General features: G+C 40.7%; 1 protein-coding gene across 8 annotated transcripts in view; it reads right to left on the bottom strand.

The window, feature by feature from the left end:
• The window catches only part of gigyf2 (GRB10 interacting GYF protein 2), a 62,320-nt gene extending 50,920 nt beyond the window's left edge, over positions 1-11,400 (bottom strand). For 5 of the 8 annotated variants that reach the window (XM_084706614.1, XM_084706617.1, XM_084706616.1 and 2 more), the window contains exons 1-5: positions 11,256-11,398; positions 1,795-1,846; positions 1,465-1,612; positions 1,225-1,320; positions 1,004-1,112 (exon numbers count right to left, since the gene is read on the bottom strand). In XM_084706614.1, coding sequence (XP_084562740.1) covers positions 1,004-1,112; positions 1,225-1,320; positions 1,465-1,612; positions 1,795-1,832 — 391 coding nt within the window. In that variant the 5' untranslated portion in view covers positions 1,833-1,846; positions 11,256-11,398. Of the gene's footprint in view, positions 1-1,003; positions 1,113-1,224; positions 1,321-1,464; positions 1,613-1,794; positions 1,847-11,255 lie in introns of all 8 variants that reach the window. The other 3 variants (XM_084706619.1, XM_084706620.1, XM_084706621.1) reach the window with 2 other exon arrangements.
• Positions 11,401-15,586: the final 4,186 nt, after the last annotated feature.

The raw sequence follows: 15,586 nt of genomic DNA, 5'->3' as shown, positions 1-15,586 counted from the left end.
AATCCAGCTAACTGAGTTAGCGATGTATGGAGAACGGGCCTCACGTTTTAGGAAAAATACAAAAAAGGTAGATTAATTCGCAATGTTGTTTTTCTTGATATTCAACAAATTATTTTATATACTGTGAAATAACATTCCAGCATCAAAAAAATGTAATAAATGCCAGCAATGTTTACTTTCAAAATATTCTTGAACGGATTTTCAGATGAGATGAAAAATGTGTTTCTCCAAGATAAAGATTAAATTAACAAAGATTAAATGAACAAACAAAGACTAAGCATTGGCTATCAATATGGGACCCTAAAAACACACATTAACCATAACATTGTGACCACTGATGGGTGAAGTGAATAACAATGATCATTGTGTTATCTTGATGTTAGAATCAAGAAAAATGGGCAAGTGTAAAGATTTGAGCAACTTTGACAAGGGCCAAATTGTGACAGCTAGACCAGCGGTTCCCAACCCTGGTCCTCAGGGCACCCCTGTCCTGCATGTTTAGGACAGGGGTGCCCTGAGGACCAGGGTTGGGAACCACTGTGCTAGACAAAAAAGTATGATCCATGGAGGCCCCACCTCGCAATTTACAGGACTTAAGAAATCTGCTAATAACGTCTTGGTCCCAGATACCACAGCACACCTTCAGAGGTCTAGTGGAGTCCATGCCGAGACAAGTCAGGGCTGTTTTGGCAGCAAAAGATGGACCTACACAATATTAGCCAGATGGTCATTATGTTACTTCTGATAAGTGTTGATGTTTGTTGCATGCACGCACCACTTTAGGACACATCAGATCCCATCCACAGGGGCATCACACTATTACGCTTGCGTTGTTTGCCAAACAATTCTGGCATTGAAAGATAAGTGATCAAATCATCCAGTTCCAAATATTACCAATGAACTTCAGATGGAATAATAACCAAGGCATTATCTGTGCTATTACAAGTAATGTATTTGGCTTTGGATACATCCCTAATCCACACAGACTCGATAATTGTCTTACCACGTCCCCGTGAGGTACTTCGACCCCTCGGTGCCCCTACTACCGGACCTCCTCCTCGACCCGTCAATCGGAGCACAGCTGCACTGTTTACAGACATGGAAAAATTTCTCTGCACAGGGAGAAAGGGGGTGGGGGTGTTTGTATTTGGTCACAATGTTTGATTTCAGAAAGGGGATATTCAGGTTTCTCAAAGTTAGCGTTTTGACATTGTCAAGTGCTACCTGCTCTTCCTCTGTAAAAGGTACAAGTGCCAGTGGAGGCAGGGGGTCCTCTTGTAGAATGGGCAGAAATTCCTTATCATGCAGGTCTATAGGGATCTGAGGGAGAAAAAAAAGTGATGTCACTTGGAAATATAGGATTAAGTATTCAATAATAAAAAGGTACCCTAGTTCCTATCCAGATCATGTACATGGATCCATACTTGTATGTCATATATATAAAAATACAGAATTTACCCGTACCTTGTTGTCCTTTACATAAAGTGCTAACATCTCTTCTCTCCCATAACGGTAGTCTGCAAGTTTATACTTTGGCAAAGCGGGTGAGAGTGGTGGTGAGGCAACAGTAGCACTGTTGCCCCCACCTCCTCCCCCAGACAAGGCTCGGAGCCTGGGAGAAAGGATGGAAAGGAATAGGACATGAGAAAGTGAAATGCAAATTTTAGGTAAATATTGCAAGTTTAAAAATAGGGAAAACCAGCCCATATCAAATCTTTTAATTCAACACGTCTTCAAACGTTATGACATTTGGATTCTCAATATCATAAATTTATGTTCAGCTTAGTTACAAACCATTCTGGTCCAAAGTTAAGTGTCTGAGTTTCTGCCATTCTTCCTTGAAGTTCTATGGAGGGGGAAATTATCATCATCAATGACAACATTCTAACCCAAAATGTCACAAGTTGAATAATATCCATATGGAAAAAACCTTAATTAATAAATAATTCTATGATACCACAGTGTTTCCCCTAGAATTTTTTTTAGCAGTGGGGGCAGGTCAGGTCTAACTCCCACCCCCCCCCCCCCCCCCCTCCCCCGGCCAAAACAAAGTGCTAACCCTAACCCTATATTTCGGAGCAGATTAATGTAATAGTCTAATAGCTAATGTAATATTGCACATATTTTCTTCTTGTTTCCCCTAAAGAAATAAAGTTAGCATACATAAAGACACCTTACAGTAGGCCTGATGCGATAGTCAATATATTGACTTATCGCGCGATATGGAAATGAACGCGATGATTTTTGATGCTGCGATATATTGTATTCATTTTTACATAACTTTTTACATAAAAATGAATGTTACCAACATTTTTGTCAATCGGGCTGCCTCTGTAGTCTTGTCTCCTTTGTCGAAAGAGGAGGTGGGGCTCAGGCAGCGCATACACAGAGCGGACACCGACAGGTAAAGAGAAGGCGTGAACCCACTGTCTTAAGAAATGTATGCTACTGTTTCGTCACATCACCAACCAGTTAGCAAGAATAAGTTAGCAGGAATAAGTTAACAAGAATAAGTCCAAATGGACTTGGTTACAAAGCCGCAATCCACAGCTCCGGTGTGGGAACATTTTGGCTTTAAGTCGAACGAGAGAGGAGAGACAATTAACTTAAGCCGGTATGTCGACTTTGTTCAAAAACAGTCTCAACGAAAAGAGGCAACACAACCGACCTTCAATCTCACTTAAAACACAACCATCCCACCCAGTTTTTGAACCTGGGAACAAGACCTACAGCAGGAGCGGGGTCTCCCAGACAGTCATCTGTTGCAGATGCCTTTTCTCGACTGTCCAAATACAAACGCGAAAGCGCGAAATGGCGCACACTCACAGATAACGTTATTCGCTATATTGCTAAAGAGATGCAGCCAATTCGAAAAACCAGCATTTCAAAATATGCTGCAAACATTTGACAAACAGTACGAATTGCCAAAGAAAACGTATATCTCTCAAACTGCGATTCCATCATTGTACATCAAAGTAAAAGACGAGATTCTGAAGGAGATATAAGACATCTCATTTTACTCTGCCACTACAGATATGTGGTCAAGCTCAAATATGACGCCTTATATGAGCTTGACCATACACTACATAACTGCTGACTGGACTCTGCAGTCAAAGTGTTTAGAGACCAGATACATACCCCAGAACCACACTGCGGACTTGCTGAAGCCCTTCAGTCTGCTTTGGCAGACTGGGAATTGGATGAACGCAAAATGGCCTGTATAACTACAGACAACGGTGCACACATTGTGGCTGCAATACGTAATCTTGGCTGGCCATGGCTTAATTGCTTTGGACACAACCTCCATTTGGCTGTTTCCCATGGACTGGACAGTGACAAGGATCGCACAGTGCGTGCCATGGGACTTTGTAGGAATCTTGTCAACACCTTCAACCTGAGCTGGCTAAAGAAGAGAGACCTGAGGAAGGCACCGACTGAAACCAATGTCCCCCAACACAATCTAGTACTGGTGAGTGATAACTTGTTATACAACACAACATATTTAACGGGTAAATATCAACTTAATATTTAATTTTGTATTACTTACTTTGGGGCCTGTTTGTATGTATTAAATAATTGGTTACATTATAATAACCATGTAAAATTATTATTTGTGAGTGCTACTAGTAAAAGTAGTATTTGATGTATAATGTTAGAATAGACGAACTAATGAAAAAAACACAATGTTATATTTTCCACAGGATGTCGCCACACGATGGGGTACCAAGCAAAAAATGATAGAGAGGGTCCTAGAGCAACTCCCAGCCATAAGACGTGTCCTGGTTGAAGATCGAAAACATGGCCACCTCAACCCAACCTGGCAGGATGTTTCTGTGTTAGAATCCATTAATGCAGCAATCAAACCAGTGGCTGATTTCACAGATGTCCTCTCAGGGGAAAGATATGTCACTGTGTCCTCAGTAAAGCCTGTGTTGGAACTTCTTCAAGGCGAACTCTTATCACCAGACCCAAATGACACTGCACTGACAGCAAACATAAAGGCAAACATGTGCAAGGTGTTGAAAACGAAATACAGCCCCATCTGAAATCCAAAACCTTCTGACAAAGGCCACCATCTTGGATCCAAGGTATCGTGGTACCATGGAGGATGCAGAGGTCTTGCAAGAGCTCTTGCAAGAACTACTAGACATGAACGAGGAAGAATTAAAAAGAGAATGTGCCAGTAGTGAGAACTGCGTTAAAGCTGCAGGGGTAAGCAAAGGATCTGAATCTGAACCTCCAGCAACCAAGAAAAAGAGGTTGTGTGACCTTCTCCAGAACAGAAGAACCCAACTTTCAAGTCACCAGACTCTGGCATCGGTTCCAAAAAGAGTGCAGGCTGATGCGGAGCTGACCAAGTTCCTCCAAGAAGAAGCAGTTGATGCATCATCTGATCCCTTGATGTGGTGGTGTGATAACCATAGAAGATTTCCCCTAATAGCCAAGTTGGCACAAAAATACATGTGCATTTGTGCAACAAGCACTAGCTCAGAAAGAATGTTTAGCACAGCTGGTAACGTTGTTACCCCACAAAGATCCTGCCTTAAGCCCAACAAGGTAAACATGTTGGTGTTCCTTTCTCGGAATCTGCCTAACAATTAAGAAACTGATCTGGCAGCAGAAATGGCCTGTTGAAGCATCTGTGCCTTTGTGTGAGACACTTTAAAAGTCTAAACTGACTTTGTTAACATGTACTTTTTTATTTTATTTAGTTCTTGTTAACTTACACTTTTTGTTAAGAAAGGTGTATTCATTATTTAATTAATTTAGGATATATTTCACATTCTGATTCTAAAGAATAATAATTCTTTAAAAAAGTGTACTTGCATTATTCTGCTATTGTACTGTCATATTGTCATTATGTAATCAGTGGCATAAAATGGTCAGAAAATTTCAATAATATCGTTTATCGCAATCAATTTGGGTGCAATATATCGCACAACAAAAAGTAGTTATCGTGACAGCCCTACCTTACAGTATGTTCTAAATGGCATAAATGCTGCCAATTAATAATTGACGTAACAACTTATTGTTAATGGTCAGTGGCCTAGCCTATTGATTAAGGTAGGCCACTCGGAAGCATGTACACTGTCTGCTTCATTTGATCTTAATAGGCTAAGCATTCTGTAGCAAATAATAACAATATACCCACTATTTATTCATTAAAACTACTAAGCATAATAATGCACCTAAGATACAAATGTGAGCAAGGGCAGCAATCGCTATCGAATCAACAGACGTGCAATTTCGCTAGCAGGGGAAGAACACAAAACAATGAAAATCACCAGTTAACTTAATTTAAATTTGCAAGAACTATAGACGCAATCTCAACTGCGCTCTAACAATCACGGCTGACAAGACGGCCTAAAATTGTGTACAGCCCTATTTCTGATACCGTGGCGGCAGAAATTTAACTGTGGCGGGCCGCCACGGAAAAATCAACATAGGGGAAACACTGTACCAATTATAACTAGATAGGGTACAATTTCTGGGGAAATTGTAGGGTGTGCTGAGCCTGGCTGCCAGCCCAACTTCGCCCCGCCCACAAAAAAATTTGGTCGGGAAGTTGGGTCTGGAGGGTCTCGTATTGGGAACAACTATATAAAACCACGATCTGGGCGGACCAATGAAATTGCCAGGGCGGGCTTTATACGATGATGGACAGATGATCAACAGTAACAACCGGTGTAAAAATTGACCTAATCTCTATGACTTAAATGTCACTGTAAGTTTTCCCTTCTCATGATATTTTCAGGCATTTAGTCTACTCATATTGCATTCATTCATTAATAAAAAAAACTTTTGAAGCTTATTTTAACAACAACAACAGTAGCTATCTCAGATGGAATCGCGATTCAAATAGTACTAGGCCAACTGAAAATATGCCCCCAAAAACGTAAATAAGCTTGACATTTATTTAGGGGAAAATCATCATCAAAAATGGCAGTGGTAGCGATCATTGTCAGTAACAAGGCAAAATGCGATATAGCCCTGTTGTGTAGAGAAGGTGCCCCGGTAAATTGTAGGCTACAACTACTACTTGACTGTCTTGGTAGCGATTGCGTTGGTTGAATTTGATTTAACGTTACTTCCGTTGTACGGTCTAGGCTGAAATGAATTATTTTCGTGAACAGATTGACAAAGTTTAGGCTGTGGCAATGGAGTTCAGGTTAGTAGTCACTAGTCAGTTTCACCCATTGAAAGCAGGGTTTTTCCTGCACAGAGAAAATGTTGGCGCGCACCAAAGCCGTTTTCCTGAGCGCCAATCACAAATCCTGAGCGCCAAAGGCAAAAAAAAGTCTGCAATGAAAAGAAAAAAAACGTGTGCAATGCATGTCAGCGAATATGTTCTCAATAGTATGTTTCAAGCAGGCTACAGCCGAATCCTCGTTCTGTTTTGATCAATAGTAATCGAGTTGATAAGCGTGTCTTGTCTGAACAATACGCAACTGTGAGGTGCGCGAATGGACAGAGTGGCCACTGAACTGTCATTCCGCTGCGAGGGCCAGCCCGACGTGCACAAATACACCTGTAGAAATGCAAATAGAATTTCCACTCAAAATGCTGACAAAAGTTTGATTTATGATTTCAAACGCAGCCTCCATTGGTATTCTTGACCTGGAATGATAATATTTAGTGCAGTGTTTCCTCTATGGCAACATTTCTGCCGCCACGGTATCAGAAATCAGGCTGTACAACATTTTTGGCCGTCTTATCAGCAGTGATTGTCAGAGTGCATGTCAGAGAATTGCAAGGACACGCGCTTCACACCGCAATTGAGATTGTGTGCGTCTTTGAGAACTGTAAGTCGTATAACTTATGTTGTCAGTTTAAGTGAGCCTGTTGTTCTATAAGTCTATAGTTCTTGCAAGTTTAAATCAAGTAAACTGGTGATTTTCGTTGTATGTATTCTTCCCCTGCTAGCTAAATTGCACATGTCTGTTGATTTGGTAGCGATTTCTGCCCTTGCTCAGGTTTGTATTTAAGGTGCATTATTATGCTGAAGTAGTTTTAATTAATAAAAAGTGGGTTTATTTTTTATGTTTGCTGCAGAATGCTTAGCCTATCAAGATCAAATGAAGCAGGCAGTGTACATGCTTCAGAGTGGCCAACCTTAATCGATAGGCTAGGCTACTGACCATTTACAATAAGTTGTTACGTCAATTATCAATTGGCAGCATTTATACCATTAAGTAGCCTAACTTTAAAAAAAGGTGTGTGTGTGTGTGTGTGTATATATATATATATATATATATATATATATATATATATATATATATATATATATATATATATATAAAAAAATGGGTCTTCTGTGCTCAAAACACATATGTATGTGTATATGTATGTGTATATATATGCATGTATATATGTATATGCATGTGTATATGTATATGCATGTGTATATGTATATGCATGTGTGTATGTATATGCATATGTATATGCATGTATATATGCACGCACGCACGGTATTGGATTGGAGTCAACAGATACAAAGCCCAGGCATCAGTATCGGGACTGAAAGTCAGATCAGTGTATCCCTAGTCTATTCTTGACGGACACCGCGTGTCACACAGCCACAGTTTGAAGTTGAAATGAGGCAGGTGTATGGCTCAGGGCCCATGGATGTGTAGCGCAGCGTGTGATGATGACTGGATGTTTTGGATAGACTGTTCACAAACAATAGATGTTTGGACTAAAAAGTTACTTGTGTTGCATCACAGGTATACCAAAACCAAATGCGCACCCTTTTCACCACTCCTCTGCCTGAACTTGGCCTAGTCAGGGCTCCAAACTTTTTTTTTTTTTTTCTCTTCATTTTTTACCAAGAGACCAGTAAATAGAAACATAATTTTAGGGACTCAGGCAGGAAATTAAGGGGTGCAAACCTTATATTGAACTGCAATGCAATTTTGCTGTTGAAATGATTAAACAAGGTCAATTGTGGCACTGCACTCCGTTGTATTATAAAGAGGACACATGCGGAATATGAACTTTGCAGAGTGCATGGTTTTTGAGCTGATTATAGGAAACTAAACCCATGATCTTGATGCTTTTTATTGACTGACACGTAACTGCCCTGCGTCAGTTTTAGAATGAGAACCGGCTAGCAAGTATTAGTGAGACATTCAAAGTAGCCTATGGATTGCAGTCCGATGTAGGGTGACCAGATTTGAGTTTGTGAAAAATAGGACACTTCGTTGCGGCGGCAGCGGCAGGGGGGGGGGGGGGGGGTGCCAGATTGGAAATGGTGTATTATACCAAAGGCTCAAAATAATTGTATCTGGCGGATAATTATCATGCATCTGGCAACATTTTACCTCACACAGCCTTAAGGCCGCAATATGCTACTCCGACTCAGTTTACGGATGGGCGGACGGATAGACTTCGTTTATGGTTCTCCGTAGGCTGTGAGTGCTGAAAACAATTCACCGCCAGAAGAGGTGTAGAGTAGGTGGCGCATGTTTTTTTGTCTAAGACGAACTTAGAGAAACTGTCTGTGTGGAAGTCTTCGTCAAGTGTTTATTTACCTAGATTAACAAGCAAATTTACAAATTAGCCGTTTCATCAATAAAATAGGCACATTTTCAGCAACTACACTGCCCATTTCTTGTCACATTTTAATTCAGATGCTGATTTACATTTACCGTTTAGCTGAAATATGAATTATAAAAGCTTACAGCAATGGCGGTCAAAGGATTCCGTTTGTCCTGTTTATCACAGCAACCCCACCCTGATGCAAGCGGTTCTTAATACTGACCAGTCAAAGCCAAGGGGGTATCCGTAACTATCCAAAATTACGACGGACAGTTTGAAAATTCAGGAGGTGCACGTCAAGCTCTCCGGGGCTCTCGGAGAGGGAATTCCACGTAGACGAGGGCGTTCCCATGTATCCGTTTTTTGGAGACAGAGAAACCTAAATCGGCCTTAAGACACTTACTCACCTCAACTGTGTGTGTGCCTCTGTTACATATCGTGAAAACTAGCTAGCTGTTTCAATAATGCAAATTAGACGATGACGTCATTTAGCAACTTTAGACAGCCAATGGCTACTTTCCTTATTGGAGGAGTTGGCAACACTGGTCAGAGCAAGAAGGTGGAACTTAAGGGAGATACCCTTTCCAAAACGTGTAAGGGTGTAATAACTAGTTTGCAAAGACCCAGAGAAACACAAATATTCACAGAGGCAAAATCCTGGACAATTTTGGAATCCCTGCCCGACGCATTTTTTAGGTCTGGAAAAGAGGACATGTCGGGGTAAAAGAGGACGTCTGGTCACCCCAACCTGTTCGCGCAAACAGTTTAACTTATTAACTTATTCAAAACTGCTGCGGGGCAGTTATGTGACAGTCAACAAAAATGCAGCAAGACAAGGACGGACTGGGAGTAAAAATAGGCCCTGGACTTTGATCCAGACCAGCCTACCAGAACCGGTCCCGTATACGCCACCACAGCGAGCGCCCTGCTAATGCATGCAAATTCTGTACCTGATGTGATGCTTTGGGACTTCCATGCTTAATGCTCGCGCGAGCAAATTATTTTAGCTGATTTGAGCGAAAAGTAGTTTTTTGAGCTTGATGTAAAACAAACAAACATAGCCTTTTGTCCAATTGGCAAAACATTGTCTAGTGAAGGTAATTACGTTTACGTTTCTTAACCTGGTTTTCCATCTTTATATTGTCCCTATAGCTAACTTTCGATCTGTCAGTGTCATTGTTGTGTATAAGCGGCACTAAGGGCTGCATAGACATTCATTTGGAATAGACCAACCGGCCTGGGGGAAAAGGGGGCCGGCAAACCGTGTTGCTCAATCTTCTTTCAACATTTTTATTAGTAGTAAAAAATTAAGGGTCGGAGGGCTGGCGGCCCTTCCGACGGCCCTCGGGCCCAAAAGTGCATCGGCCCATCGGGAATTCTTCCGATTCTCCCGATGGCCAGTCCGCTACTGCAGCAAGACACCCCATGCAACTGCCGACACTCACAAGACACCAGGGAGATGTTCCGTGACACTTGCCGCACTGGCACGAGACACTGGGGAGATGTTCCGTGACAGCTGCAGTACTGCCGCGTGCCACTATCAACAGTACAGTACCGTTTTTGTTCTTACCTCTGCTGGAAAGACTTCTATGAATAACAGACATTGTAAAATGTCTAATTTAGCGTAAAGGACTGTCTACAGGTACTGACTAAAGGTCAAGTATTTCCAACTGTTAGTTAGCCTACCTTAGTGCTGGAATGTATAGAGTTAGTTAGTCATTACATTAGTCTGATAGAGCTACTGCTTTTCATATTAGAATACCTGTATTTGCACATGGCATGTCAACTTGCACGACTGACAGTCATATTCCTATGCTGCTTTCTACCAACGACGTTGCTAGTCTACCTACAGCCTACTACAAACTAGCTACTAGTTCTAATAATTAGCTAGATGGGTTAAATTGGGCAAGCTAGATATGCCAGCTAGTAGCTAATCTATATTTGACCAAACATTGACAGTATAGGTGGACGCTCGTCAGGTTGGCTGTAAATGCTAGAATAACCCCGGTCCTCGAACTGAACGGCAGTACCACCACTAGCTAATTTCATTGGTATCCAACTATTATTAACCAGCGAAACTAATACAGCTGCAGCAGTTGTACCATGTCAGGATCGGGTTAAAGCCTGTAACAACAGTTGTCGGGTGACTTCTTAAAACTACTTAAACTATACGTTGCCGAGTTTAGTTTAGTTCAAATTAACTCAATTGATTCCAACCCGAGTATGACTCTAGCATTACGATAACTTCGTATGCTGTCAAATGAAGCTAGTTGTAAATTCTATCTTGCTAACCGTTGTTGTCAAAATCTAAATAAAGATCACAATAATGTAGGCAACCTGTCATAATACCCAACCAAAGACGGTCAAAACGATCTGACACGAGTTAATCCACAGATAGTTGGGCCTCAACACTTCAACGAGGATACTGTAGTGGTACCTAGCTCGCTAGCTAATAGCAACTAGTTTGCTTTGAGGCCTGTAATTTAGCAAAAGCCTGTCGCCACAACAGGTTTGTTCAATGCAAACCCATCCCCTCTTCTGTGCTCCTTTGGCGGCTATTGACCATACTTGAGGCCGGAGTCGTAAGGCCAAGTAAACATGCAGGTATAACAAGAGACTTAAATACTTTAATTAGCTCAAACGAGGGTCCATAACACAGCAATGCACTTATATCGATGGCTACGCTTCACATGAAAATTAAACTGTATTTGTCTTACCTCTACTTTTAATGATAGCACAGGTTTTGTATTCGAGTAGTGTGTGTCTCTCTCCGTTTTCCACAAGATGGCTGAGAACGAGTCACGTGACAAAAAATAAGACCCCGTATGCCACGAAAAGATTTGCTGACTGGCACATTCACTACCGAACTGGTGCCTCATATAGGCCGTTGCGTACGCACAAAACAGGGCCTGAAAGGGCCTAAGCCACTTCACACGTTAAGGTTGGGATCTAGAAATACAAACTTGAAAACAGACTGGTAGACTACTCGAAGACACAGTCACTTTCACTTGATTACAAGGTTTAGCATTGAAGACGTGAATTATTAATTATCAGTGGCCTAAACCCATGTGTAGCCTACAATCAGTCATTATTTTGGCAAAACTCTACAACATTCTCACTCACTAATAAAAACATGTTGCACTGTGATGCACTTGTGCGACGAACAACATCATCAACTAAACAACTATAACTCCGTCTCATAGAGGGCGCCGCCCCACCACTGTTGCATCACATCCCGACCTGAAACTTAATTGAATAAGACTTTAAACAGAAAAAGAAGAAAAAAGTCAGAGTAAAGTCAATAATGAATATAATGCAGGGGTGGCCTTAAGCATCTGGGGGCCCGTTTCAAAAACTAATATGGGGCCCTACCAAAACATAAACATAGAGCAGAAAAGGCAAGGATTCCTGTTGGTTTCCATCAATGGTATATTATTTTATTACGTGCACTTTCAGCTTTATGAACAGGGCAGCTCAACATTGAAATAATCCAACCTAATTTGATTAAAACGATATATAATTATACAGCGTTTTAAGTTGGAATAAGCCTCGCCCTTTCACGCACGGCAACTTCAATGCTAATTGACTAGCACAGTACTGTATATGTTCAGCTGTCTGGGCTGACTTTAAAAAAATCATCTCAAACATCTCCCTATTTTTTTTTTTATCGCAAATAACAAGCTTGTTTCAACCTAGGTTGATTTACGGACTTATTGGCTTGAGCAGAAACTTTCGTTTCACAACCTCGTAGCTCGTGGTCAGTCTACCTTGGAAGGTTTAGAGTAGACATTATGGCAGACAATATAGAGAATTATTGGGATCGTTGGGGGCGCTGTCAGGCCAAATAGTGTCCTAGGGCCAAATACTGTTCTACCTGACGTCACAATGCCGCCGCTATGCCGACCTTAAATTCCTGAGATATCTACGTGTGCTAGCAGGAAACTGTCATGCTTGCTAGGCTGGTTACTAGGTAGGAAGTTTTGTACTTAGGCTTATTTAAACCAGTGTATTCTACTCTATTATTCAAAGGGGCAATTCACTGTTTTTGGGGGTATTTCACACTGTTCCTTAAGGTCTCCGAATAGGGTATGTAACATTGGTTGGGTTGAAAATGTGCCCGGGTGCTCTTCTATGCCCCCTGATAGATCCTCTGAAATGTTCCCGGGAAAAAACACAAGCTTTTCTCCTTTCATTAATATTTAGATAAGCTGCACGCTGATTGGTTGGTTTTCAACGCGTGAAGCTGGATAGCAAAAACGCAACACGGCCAACGGCAGCACTCACTGAAACACCGAAGGTGGAGACTTGAAATAAAAACGGGCAAATAAATGTATTATGTCTACACAACACTGTTTTAAACAGATTGACTACATATAATTCGAAATGATAACATTACTTGTTTCCACTTCTGTTGTTGAAGCAAACTGGAATGGAGAGGCAGTTACAACCAAAACTGTACTGTACTGTAGCAAGTGGTATGTGCCAGTGGAGCGAGTGGCAGTGGCTAGTGGTACATGCCAGTGGAGCAAGTGGTACGTGACAGTGGCTACCGGTACATGCCAGTGCCTTCGCTGGTACATGACAGTAGTGGTACGTGACAGCGCCTATACTTGCACCTAGTGGTGCGTGCCAGTGGAGCTAGTGGAGGAGAACAGGCTATAAACATTTATTTTTTTTAATATGTGTGGCGGCCTGCGGAAACCCGTGGATGTCACGACCGCTCATAAAAGATTGAAAATCGTTTTCTGTCAAAATTGAGATTTTTTATGTTTTGTATAGTTAACAACCTAAATTTCATTGTAATGTACAAAAAGTATATGATTTCTTACTTATGAAAAACTGTTTATTTTAACGGTTTTTGGACATGTCACCTAGCAAGATTTTCAAGCTTTCAAATTCTTAGTTTGCCTGCTCTTTTGAGTGCTGCAGCAACCCTTAACAACTGATCAATGAAATAACTTGCTGAGAAGTTATTAATGTAGCCTATACTTAAACTGACATTTACATTCACAACGTCATTACAAACAAAAGGATTTTCTCCCATATCACTGTTGGACACAGGTCGACTTTAAAATGATGTCACTTCTGTTGTGATAAAGATATATCTGAGTGATTTAAACAGATTTGTATCCAGGATAGTTTTTAGTTTACAATATGTATGATACCCAGAAAGTAAATTTGCAATCATAGGGTGTCATTTATTTACATGGTTCTTCATATGAAAATAATAAACTATTATTAGGGTTCCTCCGTCAGGAGGACCCTATTGTAATTGTTGGTATTCTTATTATTCTTATTATTAGGATTCCTCCGTAAGGAGGAAACCTATTGTTATTGGTGGTTTTATTATTTGTAATTCTTGTACCATGGGAGTCAATGGCAGCCCCTAGAACCCTTCGATAACTTTTTGTGAAATTTGGCACACTCATTAAGGACAGTTTCTTCTATACACCAAGTTTCATGTCTCCCATTAGACCACTCTAGCGCCACTAATGGGTCAAAGTTGGACTTGTGTTTACACATGCAACTTTTGAACCGTATGACTGATTTACAAAAATGAGGTACCCTATGACGTCAATTTGATGTCGGTTATATAAATTTTCTGCCATCTCCGGTTTTATCAAAAACCTTTGAAAGCCTACTCCTCCTATTATTTTTTTCCAATCTTCCCCAGAATTGGCACACATCATCATCAGACCAACCCTCACAGAATTGATCAAAGGATATTTGATTTTCAAAACTGTTTGTCCGGTACAGCCAATCAAAATCGGCAACAAAGCAACAGAACAGGAAATTGGATCAAATCTTGGCAAATCTTTGAGATGTCAACACCAAACTTGGTAAGATTACTCAGAACCCTCTTCTGAGGATGTCCACACAATTTGGTGTCATGTTATCACTGGGCGTGGCCGCAGGAAACAAAAATGTGTTTGGGCCAATGACTTTTGATTTGTTTGCCTTTATTAAGTCATTCATTTGTCTCATGATATCTTGGGACATCCTGTATGTGACTCATAATAATTTGTGATAATAGCCGAATTGATGCGGCCGCCATTTTGAATTCATTGAAAAAACGTTTTTTCTCTACTCCTCCAGACATGTTGTCCAATCTTCACCAAATTTGGCAGAGATTATTTTCAGACCAAGCCTCATACAAGTTATCACATGTTTTTTTTTTTTTTTTCGAAAGCATTTGCCTGGTACAGGCAATCAAAATGTGCCATTAAGCCAGCAAACAGGAAGTTGGGTTGTATCTCATCAAATCTTTAATGGATTCACACCAAACTTGCTGCTTGTACTCGTTACCCTCTTTTGAGGATGTCTAAAATGTTTTCTGGGTCATTTGACTACTTGGCCACCTCATTGCTGCTTGCAGCCATATTTGGATTTGGTCAGATTTGGTATCCCATTGGTAAGTCTGCAGCATTAGTTTTTCTATACAGTTACAAGTTTTCAAGAATATACATTTTTCAATGGTTCGCAATGTTTGGAGGAATCCGCCATTACTGCTTGCAGTAATATTTATTCTTGTAATTTATCTCATGAACACATTGGTAAAAAGTTTAGAAATGTGGCATATTGATATATCATGCCACAACTACGGCCCAAACACAGACTGGCCCACATCAGACAATAGGGGGCGCCACAGGCCACGCCCAAATGTCCACTTTTCCGAATGATTGCATTTCCACCCCATTGCTCAAATTCTTCTGAAACTTCAGAAGCCTCAAGGACCCATAAGGTCCGCCATGATGGATTTTCCTGTACAGTGATAATTTGGGAAAACATTCAAAATTCCTCTTCTCTTGAACCAAAGGTCTAATTGACTTGAAATATGGTACATATATGTATCATTGACGTATTTAAAAATGTTACTTAAGGAAATCGAATCAAGTACAAAATGGCTGAAAGGGGTGTATTTATGTAAATGTCCACATTAACTCAATATGTTTGTGTCACTAAATCAAATGTCATTTTGAATGATGGTTTTTCAAACCTAATAGGCTTTAAGGTGACATCACTCTGACGTACCATACACAATTTCACC

Source organism: Hypomesus nipponensis, chromosome 10, assembly GCF_054491055.1.
Source record: "Hypomesus nipponensis isolate SF chromosome 10, ASM5449105v1, whole genome shotgun sequence".
Lineage (NCBI taxonomy): Eukaryota > Metazoa > Chordata > Actinopteri > Osmeriformes > Osmeridae > Hypomesus > Hypomesus nipponensis.
Note: the sequence above shows the minus strand (reverse complement) of the source record. Positions and strands in the feature narration are given on the sequence as shown.